Here is a 17245-nt window from a genome sequence, read left to right on the forward strand (position 1 = left end):
ATTTTGGCAAAGTTGTCACCCAGATTATCTCCACTGGTTATCTCACACCCACTCCCCCCCTTACTCCATCTGACACAAATGATAATTCTCCTCACTGACAGGCAACAGCCTGTGCTAGTTTTTCCTATAATTATGCTGACTTCTTGCTTGAAAGCACTTTTCTCAACAGAACAGCTTTTCAAGTAGCTCTCTGGAATTCTTTTTTGCAGTGGTAGGAGGAAGACTGTACTCTAAAGCATCCCACAGGTGGTGTTTATGAATATGTGAGACGGGTCCCTTTGCCTGTGTGATCACAGAGCTGTGTGGGGCAGGAGCACTGGGGAAGTTGCACAGAGTAGGCAACTCCCCACCAGTCTAGTGGAAGTTCAACCCTTCTCCAGGCACTGGGAAGGTAGAATAGATTTCAAAATCCTGTTGACTTCAGGTAAGAGCTGGAGGTTTAGCTGAAGTCTCCTTTGTGCCCCAACAAATTTGGTGAGGGGAGTTTTATTTTTTTTAAGCTTCAGAACCAAGTCTGGTAATGGATTTGGTGTGTAGATATATTGGGGAGATGATGTTTTTATTCTCCTGACAAAACCTACACTGGTTTAATTAATTTGATGACTGAGTAAAGAATAAGCAATGCTATTATACCGGAGGTTTGTAAGTGTCTATGCCACTAAAAAGAAAAACTGTTTAACTTCTGCTATATAAACTGCCTTATAAACACGGAGGTGCTCCATCAGGAAGGCTAATCTCCAGCATCTAAATCTAGTCTGTTACCTGATAACAAACCTTAAGGGTTCCCTGCACCTGAGTCATTGCAATTAAGCTGTCTCACAGCAATGCTGGCAGCAAGTCCAAGTCTTCCCAGAAACAGAACAGGAGGGAAAGCAGGATTGAGACTTAATTAGTATTATAGGATGGTTTTTAAGAGATTTCAGCAAATAGGACTGATAAGTCAGATATGCAATGCCATTTCAACATCTCCCAGGATCTGGGTTCTCCTTCCAGTTGTGGAGTATTTTGATGCTGTTCTTGTAATTGCTGTCTTGACTTTGTCTTCAGTTCAGCATCCTTAATTTCTGTTTACACCATTTCTACTTTTAATTCTCTATTACACCCATATTAAGCTTCACTTCTCTGAATGCAGCTATACAATGTTTTAGCCTAATTAGAATTTAACACTATTACAAATAGTAAAACAGTAACCAATCTGGAGCTTGAAACCCAAAAAACTTTAACTCATAGAGGTAAATTAACACCAAAGAAATTTTAATTTTTCTGCTTTAATTCCAGATTGCAGTTGAGTTGAGAAGAAGTAATAAATTTATAAAATTTACCTGAATTAGAAGCTTCCAGATCCTTTGAAATACAGCCATAGACATTAAAATTAAAATTTCTAAATGCATTTTTGCTTTAAGGAAGAAGTGAGAGAAATGAGAGTGCTAAACCATTCATTTATACCTGATTGTTTACTTAAAGGACATCATGAATCCCAGAGCAAAATCTCAGACCACCTCTTCATATATAAACATTTGTATAGTTTTATATATATATAATTACAAGGCCTGTATGCAGATGCACTGTGAATGGCTGCACATTTAGTACTGTATCACATGACCAAGAGCGCACACATTACACCAAACAAGGCCAAAGTTCCTGAGCTCATAAACTTAATGTACGCTTGAACCTGCAACAGCCTAACTACAGAAATGTCTGTTACATTCCAACTGGAATTTTTACCAGAAACTTGATTAACGTTCAGCCTGCACCCCAAAAAAGAGTTTAGAATTCCTTTCCCATGTAGGTCAGATTCAGGGATGCCAGTTTTTGTTGTTTTTCAAACTACTTTCTATTTATATGCCTGCATTTCAGAGAAATGTATTAGGCATGAGTTCTCCTACTTAACTCCAATTGACTTAATTACAAGCACAAGCAATGTTTGTGCATCTGGATGGCTGAGATTCTGACCATAAATCAGCAATTTAAACATTGATGAAAATGAAATAACTTTGCTTGCAACCTTAAGTACCACAGTGGAAAAGTTGCATTAAATGTTTGGTTTTAGACACAGGCCTTTCTCCTCTTATTAAAATTGTTATTCTCTTTACAACACCCCTGCATGTTTCATCTTATATATATATATATATACACGCATATATACATATACACACACACACACATATATACACACCACCGTTCCATGGCAATTGTGTTTTTTTTCCCCCACTAAATATTTCTACAACTATTTGTTGTTAATACCAGACTCACCAACAAACTTTTCTTGCCCATGACCTTCTGGCAACCTCCCCTACATTGCTTTCTCCTTAAAATGATTCCTACTACCTGATGTATATTTGTAATACTTCAGATATATTTGGAGTGAAAGACATCATAAAATGACAAGCATAAAATGAAAAGATTAAATGAAAGTATAACAGAATGACACTGTCTTCACTCTCACTATAACTGCACAGGTACAATGAAGTAGTACTTATATAGCAAATATTGTTTCCTTCTATTGTGGATGTGTTTTGCAAGACAGCATATAGAAAAAAATAAGTGGTGATGTTCACCCACTATAAATCAAAAAAAGCATGAAAAAACAGTTTCATCACCAAGCAAGGTACAATACAACGAGAAACATGCATCCTGGAACTAAGAATAGGTACAGAAATGGTCCTAATTATACTCCTGACCCACCTAGCAGTAGAAAAAGTACTTATATCAGCATTGCTGAAGTTTTAAAGACAGTTTGGAGGTTTTAAGGCCTTACTAGCAAAAGAAACATTTTCATTATTGATATATTTATTCTTGTAACTAGGCAATCCATACTTTAGAGACTTGGGCAGCTTTTATCCTCGTTACACACAGAGGAGATAGGCAAGGTATTTGACTTTACAGATGGAGAACTGAGGCAGAAGAACATAGCTTGAGTCATATGGAAACTTCCCTCTGAACTAAACATTTAAGCAGGATTATTCTCAAACGCCTCCTCCTGTAAATTATACCTCCTACCACTGTTCAATAGTGGTCTGGCAAAGGCCTCCAGAGAGGCATCCATGCTCTCTTCCATATCATGTCTTGTTTAAACATCCTCAACCCGGTTTCAAACTAGACAGAGATAGAGAAACCTAGTAATGCCAAGTCTAGCATGAACAAAGTCCACTAAAAAGCACAACACGTGCACTCACCATACTTGCACAGCACTTTTGCCATGTCATAGATGGTACCCAAGCTAGTAAAAGCTGGCCTGACTACATATACATAAAATGAAGTCACACTTTTGACCTATGGTATCAAATTGCAATACTGATCATGTACACATTTGTCATGCAGTAACAATACAATATGTTGAGAAGCTCAGCAGAATTTTTCTACTGTGCATCCAATTATTAAAATTCACTGTTGCCTCAGGTAGATTCTGTCCACTCTGACAGTTATGTGGTTGTCATTATCAATTAAAAAAATGAAGATATTTTTTTCAATACCCCTAGAACCATGGATGTTTCTCTCAGCTGAGAGCACAATCGCTTGCAGTTGTATGCAAGTTATTTACAACAGTGGCGTTTCCATTACTCTCCTAACCCTGTTTTGAAACACTCTTTACTTGCATATCAAATAGAGCTAGCATTTATCTGTTAGGATTTGGGCATTTTTCAATAAAAGGGAAGGTTCCATTCTTTGTAGCAACAGTAAAACAGTGAAAAGTGTTTCACTGAATGGCCTGAGCCACCTTACAGACAAGTGACTCAAAGCTCTGGTTACAGACAAAAACAGCATTTACACATTTTTTTCTATTCACCTTGTTTATCTGTTAGAAGTTGCAGTGAGCCAAGTGAGCATGTCATGGGTCAGGGAACAAGGTGAATAAAGATTCGGTCCCATTTTATCATTTGATTTTCAGCAAATAGCATTCATTTGTGACAGACTTGGTTGCTAAACAACATACTTAAAAAAAATGCACAAACATCACCATGTTACTAATGACTACTCTAGTTTGTAATGTGATACATACATTAAGGCAGGCTAAGACTAGATGGTTTACAGTGCTGCTAAAGCATTGACTCACCTCAAAACATGCAAAGACTTGCTAAGCTGCCTTTTCCTCTCAGTCTGGTATCCTCCAGGGTGGTATCCTACTATCTGTTTTTCATCCATAAGCCTTTTTCTTCTGGGATGGTAGTGGTGCCAATCACAGATCAGCTGGTGGCCAGCAGCAGTCAGGTATACATTGAAGAATTTGTTAACTCAGCTACTGCTTTGGCAGAGACACCACCAGTTTAGAACCTCATCTTCTAAAGCTCCTTATTTAATTCCACATCTCCATACTACTTTCTTTGCCCTCTAAAACAACAAACACTACTCAAGGAGGAAAGGACAAATATCCAGAGGACTGATTTAATATAGTAACTGCATTATGCTTCCAGTCCTCTGCAAGACACAGCAACACCATGAAAATATATATATATATATATTACAGAATCACAGAATTTTCTAGGTTGGAAGAGACCTCAAGATCATCGAGTCCAACCTCTGACCTAACGCTAACAGTCCCCACTAAACCATTTCCCTAAGCTAACTTTAGTTTGTTTTAAAATAGTCACTGTTTCAGCTGCTAGACCCTTTCAAACCAGACTGTGATTAACTTCCTAAAAATGTCATTGATTCAGAGTATTTAGAAGCTGCTAAAGATTTAAACACTGGAAAGAGATCCTGGCCTAAATTTTGACCTGTACAAAATCAAAAGGACTTTGATTTTTTAAACAACGTATACTGTGTTTTTAAAAAGTTGCCTTTCAACAAGTCCTAATGTGCATATACACAACATCCTGTGAAAAAATGAACCATAAGAGGTATTTACATCTATATACTAGTATGTGTTAAAAAAAAAAAAAAGAAAAAAAAAAAGAGACAAGTTCTAGATGCAATTTTCAATTTGCATAGGTATAATTTTTCTTTAGCCCCACTGATCAGTCCTCTAAATTACCACTTGAAGTGGGTGTTTGTATGGGCGTGAGAGCATACAGAAAATTAAATACATTTCTTGATGTCACAGATAACTTTTTTTAATTTTTGTCTTTTGCCTAGCCATCTCATCCACCCCCACTTTACTTTTCTAATAACTTTCCAAGATTTTTCTTCTTCTTACACCTGTGTCTAGCAGCAGTCACAGTCCAGACTAAAACAAACCCATAACAAAGGTTAACGATCCTTTAGTTCATTATGCTTTTATAAGTTTTTAATGATTAATTTTAATATTATAATATTGCAATCAAAGTCTCCTGTAAAACCACATTTTGATATATTAAATAGTATTCTGTAAGAAATGTAGAAATATGGAATGTGGTCATTACACTAGTTTTTTCATAGCACTGTAAGAGTTCTTATTTTTATTTGTTTTATTTTCATCCTGAATACACTTTTCTTCACATCTCAGTTCTGAGATCTGTGATACCATATGTGTTGCAAAAAAGAGGATCTTACCACCAGCTGAAAATCCACACAGTGTTCTACTATTGTAGCTCTTCAACTTTGATTTTAAAAAGGGCAAGAGCCACAACATTATTCAGAGTCCTCAAGCAATCACACAAAAGCAGTTAAATAATGCTTCTCTGCTAGGCTGCATTCAACTATTCTGGCCTGCTTACTGTTTTAAATGGAGTTGAAATTTCTATTATTAGCATTGACTTTGGTATGATGTCTTAGATCTTAGTCCATACTAAAGAATAAGTCAAATCATAATGCAGTTTTTCCTAGAATATTGGGGTATAGTCCATCATTATTTTATTTTTAGTTTTGGATCTGATCATCCAGTGATAATTCTCTTATGATTAGAGAGTCAGCAACTGTGATACCATTTGCAGGTGCCTTAAGTCTACAGTCATCAACTTCTACAGGATTCAAAAACAATGGAAGACATATTTTAGTTAAATATGGAACATTTAAAAATGTACTTCTGTTTTTTTTCTATAAGTTGAAGCTAAAGGGTTTGCAAGAAGGAGAAAGAGATGAACGAGAAGTCCAAGGCTATATTGCACTCATCCATAGCAGGAGAGATCCAGTTCAGAGCTAAATTTGGACTTGATTATGAATCTCCCCCATGGAAAAGTGACTTGACGACTAGTAGGCTACAAAGAAAGCTTTTATCTAAACCCCCCAAAATATGTGCTTATGCAGAATGGAAATGTCTTGACTACAGAGGAAAAAATAGGTTGTGGGGCACCTCCCTAAAGTCACTACCTTAGTCACACCAGAGAAAAGAATTTGACTGAGATACTTTACCTTATAGACGTGCTTTAACAACCAGGCATAGATTTCTCCCTCTCACATATACAGAAGTTAAACATTTTGTTCTGGACCTTTCTGACTAGAAATTTTTCATCAAGCATCTTAGTGCTGAGAAAATAAGAACTCCAGTTAAGAAAGAGACACCTTAAACGTTTAACTCAGCTTTAATATGCAAGAAACCATATCATATAGCTTTAACATACAACAAAAAAGGGGAAGGAGAAAGGGAGCTGTGGCCCTTTCTAAATCAAGTACAAGGCTAGAGTACAAATCAATAGGCCAAAAAATTCTGACTGCTGAACTTCAATCTTTTACAGAATGAGGGCTTTTAAAGAAAATAACCCACCAGCCATGTCTTCACTGGCAAGTGACTTGTGCTAGTAAAATCTGGTGGAGATGAGCCCAGTGCTGAATATCCTGTTCTAGAGAATATCCAAAGTTAGTGTGTTTGGTATCCTTAAGTTATCTTTGTAAAACAAAACTCTCACTGACTAGACTGAGGTGCAATCAAAGTCTCCTTCTGTACTAAATGGACCCTTACAAATTGTTTTAGTGCAGGAAATCTCCTCTAAATCCAAGTTTATAAAGTGGTTATTAACACCTGATGCAACATGTATCAGTACTGTATGAAGTGCTCAGTTTCTCTTGCCAGTTCATTGGTAATACAGCTGAGGATATTACTTGAGCAAACACTTCAAACATTAGCCTTCCGAGCTGCTTGTCCAAGGTACATTGAATATGACTACTGTTATGCTGAAAAAAAATCCTTTCCAGAGACTTGATTTCAGCATTTTCCCAGAGAATCAAGTAAAAAAAAGTGATGAACAATTAGGAAGCACACCTATATCTGCAGACACCTTAGTGCACAATCCTGAAGTGGAACTCTTAAAACTGCCTGGTGTTTTAAAGTTTGTAGACTAGACAAGAGCTGTTGTAGCTATCAGAAATGCTACAGTCACACAGCCATCCTGCCCCCACACTTATCTTGCATATATAAATATCTTATAATCATAAATATCTTGCATTTATTCACCTCAAGAACCAAGTTTCCACTGTCAGTCAGGCTTTGTTACATCTATTTTACCGAAGCAAATAAATTTGAAATCCCACAACCCACATTGACACATGCAAAACTGTAGAGAACTATCTTGGTGTCTGAGCCTACCTTTGAAAAGCCTCTTTACCACTCTAGGTGACTGCAAATTCTTCATTCTTGGTCCCAAAACAAACTCATAAGAAAGCTTCAGACTTCAGTCTCTCTTAGCATCCGCTGCTGTGCAGTTTGCATGGTATTCAAAATCCACATGATTATGAAGTTATCACTTCATAAAAGTAGTCTGCAAAACATATTACTATTGTGATTCCTAGCTATATTAATTTTTACATTAGAAAATCATTTAAGTGCTGTTTTACCTATTTTAGATCTACAAAAGTATTTGCAAATGCCATTATTTTATCAAATAAAGCCTTCATATATCAGCACAATACCTGCTCTTTCTCAGAAATATGAATGCAATTTTATTTCCATGGATAAAGATGGTCTTATGGGAATTCCAGCTTCTACTAGATTGATTAGACCTTTTCTATTTAGGTTATCCTCCTGAATTCAGCTTAGCTACATATATTAAAATATAGTGTATGAGGTGACCTCATATAACTCTAACTCTCGGAGTTAGAAGAACATCCTTCTGACCTTTACAACCACAGAATTTACAGCTTTTGTCCCAAATGTTCAAGTACACACACAATGAAGAAACAAGAAAGTCGTAACCCTGGTGTACGTAACTAGACTAGTTTCCTACATCATAATTACCATGGAATGACCGCATTTCTTGAGACAATGTAGAGAGAAAATTTGCTTAAAGATGAGGTAATCCCATGGGGGCGTATATTCCTTACCTATTCTCTCATGAAAAGTAAATAAGTTAACTTCAGTCACTGTTTTCACAGTAGGCCCAGAAGGAGTCTGGCAGGTACGTTTTTTAAAAGCTGAGAATACTATTTCAGTTTTTCCTGAGGCATGTGAAATTACAAGCTGATTCTATATCAGAGTGAGATTTGCCAGTGTAAGTAGAATCAACCCCACTAGTGTCTGTATTCAAAATGAATCAAATCTGCAGTGTTGTTCTCTTCCTGATATTAAATCAAAGGGAATTGTAATTGCAGACTGGAGAAGGAAATCGAGGCCCTTGAAAAAGAGGAAATGAAAGTCTCAGCTAAGGAAGAATCTATTTTAAAGAAACTTAAGTCAGTTGAGAAAACAACAGAAGACATAATTAAGGTAAGTGCCAAATTACTCCAGAGGTAGAATGTGTTACTTATTCATCATCATAATCAGGGGAAGAAGAGCAAGCTGGATCATGTAAGTGGTCATGAACCTTTGTTCTAAAACAGTAGATCAAATACAAAGAGGGGCCAAGAAATTATATTGTTCAAGTGTCCATTTATTTCCATTTGCTGTTTGGAGCAGGGGTTGGAGGTCAGGAAACAATTCCTGTCATAACTTACTTATAGCACATCTCAAGAAAACAGCACTGCCACCAATCAACAACTTTGCACCTCAGCAAAAGATATACACAGAGGACAGAGATATACACAGTCATACAGAGAACGACTTACACTCCTTCAGGTGATGCATCCAACTAAACTGCATCAAGCTTTCTCCTCAGTCCCTGAGAGAAGCTATAGTGAAAAGTGATGTATTGTTAGCCTTTGTCTAAAGGTCATTTTGATATTTGAAAATTTGAAGCCTTCTCAAAAAAAAATGATGAAACTCAACCTCAGTTTTCCAGTTGTTCTTACATATGCACATATACATTCTAAAAATAAGCAGGGAGATAATTAACTGGAAAGCCAAAGTACGGCCTTTGAAAAAATCATTGAAGTCAATTGGTCTAGGCTACAGCGTGAGGCTGTTTCACTGAGTAACACTTCCTGATGTCTTGTCTTTACCAATATGATTCTAAGTGACACAGGGTAAGATGACCAGAAGCAAGTTCCTCTTTCCCACTTGCCATACTCCAAGCTGAGCAGATTCCACCTTTAGGTACCTCTCAGTATGAAATCACGTACAGAAGTTAAAACTATTATGTAAAGCAAAACACTGTCTAGTTAATGTCTTAAAACTGACCTATCACATTTATTATTAATGGTTCTCTTTCCTAGTCAGTGAAGACTGAAAAAGCAGAAGCTGAAGAAGGTACGTTTTGTAAAAACTAATTCAAAAAAAGTTCTTGTAAAAGTCAGTAAAAACATAAATAAGTGCATTGGTGATATTCTTTATTCAGAGGCAGCTGACTACATATATGCCAGCATACCTGACCTTCCCAAGTATTTCAGACCTTCTGCACTGAAGAGGGCAGGACATACTGTCACTGATGATGAAGAAAAGAGAAAAGGTACTGCTTACTAACAACTGCAAAGGCTGCCAGTATTTGCAAAGGCTTCCTAAAAATTGAATCAAACACATTAAGGAAAGGATGAGCATTATAGATATCAGATGATGTTCTCAGTTAAGCTGCATTATGTTATCAGTGATGTCAACAAAACTGAGAGGTGGGACACCAGGCATTTGCTTTTGAGAATAAGATCAAATGTTTTCAACACCGAAGCTTCCTTCCAGTACTTCATTCCTCTATTTGGCATAACTTAGTAGCTCCTCCCTTCATGCTACACATTTCACATTTTCTGCCAGCAGTTACATCCACCAGGTAACTGGCAGTACCTGGTTATTTCCTACCAACACCACTTTCTAACCCCTCTGAGTGCCCAAAACTTTCAGTTTGTAGAATGTCAAGGTCTTTCGACTCCTATTGCCAAGCACACCACTGGAGGCTAAGGTTAAAGGTGTCAGTCAGAATCACATAACAAAAACTGGCTCCTCATTTTTCCCTCTATTTTCCCTTGCAGAAGTAGATCCAACCAAAAATATTTTTCCACTTCAAGTTTTGACAAGGTGGAAGGGGGGATTCAGAATGAGAACCTGGAAACATTGGTTATGTATGCGATAATTTTACATCTTTGATAATTCATTCTGACAGTCTTTCTCCATTAGTGTCAGAACTCTTCTAAAACATCTCTTCCAGCTGCTGCATCATCAGTTTAAGCACTTGTTTCTTTCAACAGCATTGTTTGCAATGGAAATTAAAGTTGAAAAAGACATGAAGACAGGAGAAAACACAGTGTTGTCAACAATACCTCTTCCCTCGAATGAGTTTAAAGAGACAGGTATTAAAGTCTATGACGATGGTAGGAAGTCAGTCTATGCAGTGTCCTCAAATGGCAGCACAACACAAAATGGAATGGATGAACTTGCTCCTGTTGAGGTAGAGGACCTTCTAAGGCAGGCAACTGAAAAAAATTCCCAGTCTCCCACAGAGTATCACGAGCCTGTGTTTGCAAACAAATTTTGCAGACCAGTTACTCCTCAGAAAGACAAATTAGTCCCTGGACTAAAACTGGAAGACACACATAGAAGAGAGATGAATGGACTCACTCAGGCAGAATTCTCTCCTAAGGGGGAACACTTCATGCAGCAACATAAAGAGAATGGGCTCGGTCTTCCAAAGCCAACACCAAAGTCTCCCTCTCCAGAACTTTCACATTCAGAGAAGAAAGCACACACTAATCCTGAGAACAGAATGATACATAACGAAAAAAGAAAAGCTGCACATGAGGAATTAAAACCTTACCAGAATACAATAGAAAGACATAATGAGACAAGGTTTTTACACTCCTACCATCATAATGAAACATCCCCTGCACCTCAGGATGAGGAAGATGTTCAGTACAAAATCGTCCAAGCTGTACCATGTTACGTGGATGACTCTGAACCAGTTACAATGATTTTCATGGGTTATCAGCGCATTGATGATGATGATGCAGAAGCAGATCAGAAGTTGTCAAGATACGATGGGGTTATCCGTGCAGAATTAGTTATTATTGATGATGACGATGACGACGACAGCAAATCTGAGAAACCATCATATCATCCCATAGGCCACTATAGCCAGGTTTATCAGCCACCAAGCAGAAAAAACACAGAAGTGCCACAGATGAACCCGGTGAGAAGCCTGGGTTCAAGCCTGAACAAGACACCCCACAAGAACTCCATCTCCCTACAAGAACAAGAGGAACGCTTAAGCTCACCTACGCACCGCATTCATCTTCAGAGTCAGGTATCTGGAGATGGTACTGAAGATCCCTCATTAACAGGTAATGGAAAAGGAAAATCATGCCGCTGCTGCTCACTCATGTAGCATTCCTGATACTGCTCTCTGGTAGCAGCTATTTCACTTATTATTTTGATTGTTTCATGGACCAATATGCAATTACTAATCATTTCTTTGCTTCCTTGTTAACAAACGCTAATCTGCATTTTGATACTGTTGAACTATTTCATCTTTAGCAATGCACTAGTTACCATATAAAAATTTTGGAATAAATACCACCTATCGCAGAAAAGCCAGTTTCTGTGATTTTCAAAGACTAAAATTGTTCTCTTAAAAGTTACAATTTATGGATTCATTAATGCTACCTCAATTAGAAGGATAATTTTCATTTCTACAAGGTAACTAACAGCATTGCTTCTTGATGCTGTCACCATACTGGAATTTTTTGTGCCTATCTGCATTCTAACCACTTCCTAGATAATCCAGATTGCACCTTAAATCAGAAAGGCTGTTTAATAACCTGTTTTACTCATTATTTTACTGGAACCAACACTTCCAGCCTTGCCTTGACAATGTCTATGCAAGTTTTAACATTTTTGTTGACCTAAGTTAAATATCTTTATAGTTTCTGAAAAACGATGAAAGTTTTCCTCTCTACATTTGGTTAGACCATACTATTATTTCTTAGCAGTTTTTATAATCTATTCATATTTAAGATGTCTGTTTCTTACTATAACATTTATAATAAAAGGGTGAAAGAACAATAGCAAGAAGGGTTGAAGGGATAATAGCATGGTTATGTTGTATTTTAGAGCATATAATTAAACTGCATTTAGGAGTATTTACAGATCACCAGATTTCAGACAGTAGCCACATTCTGCACTAGAGAATGTTGTATTTGAATTAAAGGGATGCCAGGGGTGCTGATTCTACATTCTCTCCCTCCCCTCTCCCCTTTCTACCTGACTATATCCTGCGTAATCTTGCAATTTGGAAGCCAAAGTGCAAGGTCCTGCCTACAGATGGACTGAAATTTCAGAATTTCTTAACAGTGAGAGTAAAGCCAGGAGAGAGGGTGGACATTAGATCACATAAAGAAATTTCAAGTATTTGTGCAGCTGTATGCACTGACTGGGAGGAGCTGTTAAGTAATTCTCTCAGTTTAGGAGCATCAACCTCATGCAGTCACACACAACACAGCCTGAAATATTCCAGCAGTGCTGCCCAGCACTTCTGATCAGTCACTGCCCTTGTCTACCACTCAGGAGAACCTTTGCTTCGCCCAAGCATCAATTCTGCTGTCTGTGCAATTCCTGTGTCCCACAGGAGTAAAGGCTGCTGCCAAAAACTCGATGCCAACAAATGAAAGCACCAGTGGCTGGCTACAGGCAAGATAAACCATTCCATCAACTGTTCTAGCCCCTCGTGTTTTGGGAATAGTCTTAATTCCCCTATCACGTATGTCTGGACAATACAGAGAAGCAATACCCGCTCTCCAGAAGCTAGTTGCTAGCAAAAATGATTTGTTCATTCTCCAGCCTGCTGACCTGAATAGACCTGAATAGACAGACCTGAATAGACCCTGGGAAAGAGGAAAGCTGGCAGCACCATTCAGGTGGGCCACATACCTGAGCTGTTAGCTGAGCACCTCCACCTGTAACAATCTTTCGCCTATTTTTGTCTCCTGAAAGAAGCTTCTGATGCTTCATTTTTCCTGCCAGTCTCTGAGCAATTTGTTTTCCCTCTTTTGAGGTTAGAAGAAAACAAATAACGACTTTTGGGGAAGTGGAAAACCTAGCAAAGACATTTGAGAACCTGTTCTATTAATTTATATTCATCTTACCCATTTACTTACAAGTACAATACTACGGAGAAAATAGCCATTTAGGAAAAATCCATGTTCCAATTAATAGCAGCTTGCTAACTGCCCCAATAAAGTCAAAAACACACCTCCATGTTAAGCTCTGCCTCCAAGTGAGCACCTTCAAGTGCCCAGTAGAATCAGAAAATAAGCCATATTGCCCCTCCACCTATTTATTACCACTCCTTAGGACATTTTCATCAGTGGAGAAAAAAACAGGAAATGACTCATTTTTTCCCAAGCAGCCCTGTAATCCCACTGCTAATTCTAACAAAGAAACAAAACCAGGAAAGCCTCCTACATCTAGAACAATGAATGACAAAGAGCTAGGAAATAAACTCTTTTCAAGCCTCAGCCTGCCAGGTTAACCATAAACACCACCAGTGAAAAGAGGGGAGTAGAAAATTATTTTGGTATCTCAACATTCATTACTAAAGCAACAAACCGTAAAAGAAAAATAATCCTCTCTGAAATTAAGACTTGGGAAGCAATGGCAGTATTTGAACATTAAATAGACACTGAGGTCTCTTTGAAAGAACAGAAAGCAAGAAAGCACAGGACAGACCAGGAAGGAGGTCAATTATGTTACAGTCTTGCTTTGAGAGCAAAATGAAACTCCAGAGCAAGTTACTGAAAAGTTAGGGATGATAAAAGACAATTTAGATGCAGAGGAAGTGTTCCATGTCCCAACCAATATGAAGAAATATGGGATTAAATTAGGAGACTTCAGCATAGCCCTAACTTGACAGAAGCACAGGACATACCTCTTTCCATACTGGAGTAATTTTTGTTTCCCTATGAGCTTGGTGGGAGACCAATATCTCATGGCACACACCTTCAGAAATACAGAGGGAGAGGGATGGCCATGCTGTAATTAGCACCCTAGCATTCAGGGTTATTAAGTTTATTTTCTTCTTTAAATTTCAATCATGAAAATATTTTGAAGGTTCAATACTCACTAGGGAAAATAAAGTCCTTGGAGGCATAACAAAGGCTAGACATAATGGAATGAATGAAGAATGGCAAAACAATCTGAATAGGCAGAAAAACCTCGTTGACAGCATGGAACAGATTCTCATGGCAAGTGAAAGTGCAACTTTTGGCAGGTAGCTCGTCTAGATGAGCTGACTTTTTCTTTACCACTGGAAGATACACAACAATGGAAAACAATACTTGCCCAATTTGTGCTGAAGAAAGTATTGTACAACAAAACTGTTTATTTAATAGAAAAGGAAAACGCATACATGCCACCTGTTTCTGTAATGTAGAGTGAAAGACAAAATCACATCCCTGGACTATTGATTAGGACAGAGTAATTGCTCTCAAACCACAACCAGGATTTGCATCCACCAGAACGCCTTGGTCTGCAAACAGTACAGTCCTTGTAAGAGTTAAGCTTAATGTCAGTGGTCCCATAATAAGGTTATGCTCAGATGCTTTTATGATTTGCAACAAACTTCAAAACATGACTTGAACTGGACATTTGTTTGACCTGTATATATCAAGTAAACAGCTGCTTTGGCCCCCTGTCTCCCAGTACAGAGGAACATGCATGTTGGAGGGAAGAAATGCTATTTTGGGTGAGTCTTCAAACTAACAGGTCAGAGGGCTGGAGATTATTCCCACTGCATTCTCAGATCAAGAGCTTAGTGGGGGGAGGCTCTTACATATCAAACAAAAGCATTATATTGCTATTCTAAAAATAACCTTAACATTTAATCATCTGCCCTGCATTGTCACTTTCAAATGAACCTACCTTATACCCAGTTACAGACTATATCCATGCTGATGTTTATACAGATGAATTACTCCGTCCCATTTAATTCAGGAATATGACTAACTCCCACCCTGACTCACTGCACCAGGAAGAGAGAAGTTTACTTTGAACATCAACAAAAGAAAAAGGCTTCCAAACAGTTACAGTGCCCACTGAGGAGTTTAGTTTAAACAATGGGTTTCATTATTCATGCATCCTTTTAATCTGTCAGCTTCTAGTCAAGGACAATACCATCTGTCTGTAATGTGTTAGTGAAGGTAACAGAAACAAAACAGATAAGAGAGCTGTGCTAATTTTCAAATAGCAATAATAGAGTACATTTCTTATTATTCACTTTATTGCCAAATTACTAGAACTAATGCCTTCTACTAATTTCTTTCTGTAACACTAAAACAATGCTTATTCTGCTGGATTAACCATTGGAGGTACGTGTATTCTTCATTATTCTAAATACAAAGATTTAACATGAGAAATAGAAAGACTTAAAGTACAATGGTTTTGTTTGTTTTCTTTTTTTCAGCTCTAAGGATGAGAATGGCAAAGCTGGGGAAAAAGGTGATTTAACAGCTATAAGATGGAAGTAAATTTCATTACTCAAAGCAGAATAAAGCTACGAAGATTTTCTTCAACATACCTTTTGGATCTTAATGCTTAATGCTTTGTTCTTCTATTTTATGCATCTGGGTTATTTTGCCCATTGCATAACCCAATGGACTCTAACAGACTTAGATTCGGCCAGCTGCCACACACAAATCAAAGCTTGTATTTTGAAGGTAGTGTAAAGTTACGCAAGACCATAAATGCAGTGTACATCCAAGTGTGAAGATGTGGGGACAGGTATGCACGATCAGGAATACGTTGTTGCCATATACACAGAGCAGATAAACATCCCTCTCCAGGAACTTCACAGCATATCCTTTCAGTTTTAAGCACACCTGCTTTGACTTTTGATTGAAAATGTTTCATTCATTAAAAAAAAAATAATAATAGTTATTTTAAAAACTAAGCATAAGAGAGAGTAGCAGGAAGAAGTGTAAATATAAAAGCTGGTTTCCAAGCTTCATATTTAAAGCCAAAATTTAAAGCATTCCTTTTTAAATAACAGCAAAACAATCCAAAACCAGCAGATTCAGCACTTACATGTTTAGCCACCTTCTTGAGCACCCCAGTCTACCCACCCTTCTACTTCACATATGACAGTATAGCCACCAAAAGACCTTGCTCAGTTCCCCAGACCATGTATGACTCCCACCCATAACCTCACAGATCCTGCACATAATGCTGTAAACAGCTTGATCTCCTAAGCATGGCTTCACCTCCTAGCTCACTATAGAAAGCCCCACATTTCCAGAAAGCAGGCTACCAGACAAGCAGCACCTGTCAGGCACTGAGAAGTAGTGCTTAGTACACATTTCATTTGGCCAGGAAAGCTAAAATTAGTTCAAGGCCCCTTTCAGAAATACTGAGTTGCCAGTGACTTGTCCTGCAGCCACAACAGGTCTGTTGTAGGGACAGCCACTGCTGGGCTTAGCCCTCCAGCAAGGTCTGTGACTCCCACCAAGCAACATATTCTTTCCACACGAAGGAACAGCTAGGGCATTTAGAGCAGCCATAAAGTACAACTACATCTAGAAAAGTCACGGGCAAGTCAGATTTTTCCAGTACCTTCTTGAGGAAAAAGTGCCTCAAAGCGCTACATCCTTATATTCAAAGCACTATGATGCTTTATTTCATTAGATCTCAGGCTGGTTTGAATGTTTAAGCAGATAAAATGCTCAGGTTGTATTATTCTTATATAGCTGAGTCAGAAATTATGTACCACCTAAAAGCAACTGTAACCTTCTGCTTGTCTTCCTCGTTTCAGAGCAGGAAACTAAAGCTACTACCTCATAGTGAGGGTGGATGGTAGTAATCAGCTGACACGTAGCCTCTAAACACTGGGTGGCTCCTAGTCTCAAGTAGGACAGTAAGTAGGATAATCTCAAATTTTAGGATTTGAGAGATTGTTACCTGGAGATTGGAATAGTAGATAAAAATGAATAAACTATATTACATTTTCTCTATGTCTGGCCTGTGCTGCTTTGTTGTTTTTTCCCCCTTCCCCTTTTCACTAAAGACATTTATTCTCCCATTACTTGGTTCTGTGAGCAGAGGGAGGTACCT

At 37.9% G+C, this 17245-nt stretch overlaps 1 protein-coding gene across 2 annotated transcripts in view; it reads left to right on the forward strand.

The window, feature by feature from the left end:
• The window catches only part of PALMD (palmdelphin), a 31759-nt gene extending 14542 nt beyond the window's left edge, over positions 1-17217 (forward strand). Inside the window, exons 5-9 of one of the 2 annotated variants that reach the window (XM_082765603.1) lie at positions 8440-8554; positions 9439-9472; positions 9561-9671; positions 10399-11487; positions 15603-17217. In XM_082765603.1, the coding sequence (XP_082621729.1) occupies positions 8440-8554; positions 9439-9472; positions 9561-9671; positions 10399-11487; positions 15603-15646 (1393 nt within the window). In that variant the 3' untranslated portion in view covers positions 15647-17217. The remainder of the gene's footprint in view (positions 1-8439; positions 8555-9438; positions 9473-9560; positions 9672-10398; positions 11488-15602) is intronic. The other variant, XM_082765602.1, reaches the window with a different exon arrangement.
• The last annotated feature ends 28 nt before the right edge of the window (positions 17218-17245 follow it).

This window comes from Aythya marila (assembly GCF_965140915.1).
Source record: "Aythya marila genome assembly, chromosome: 8".
Taxonomy (NCBI): Eukaryota; Metazoa; Chordata; class Aves; order Anseriformes; family Anatidae; genus Aythya; species Aythya marila.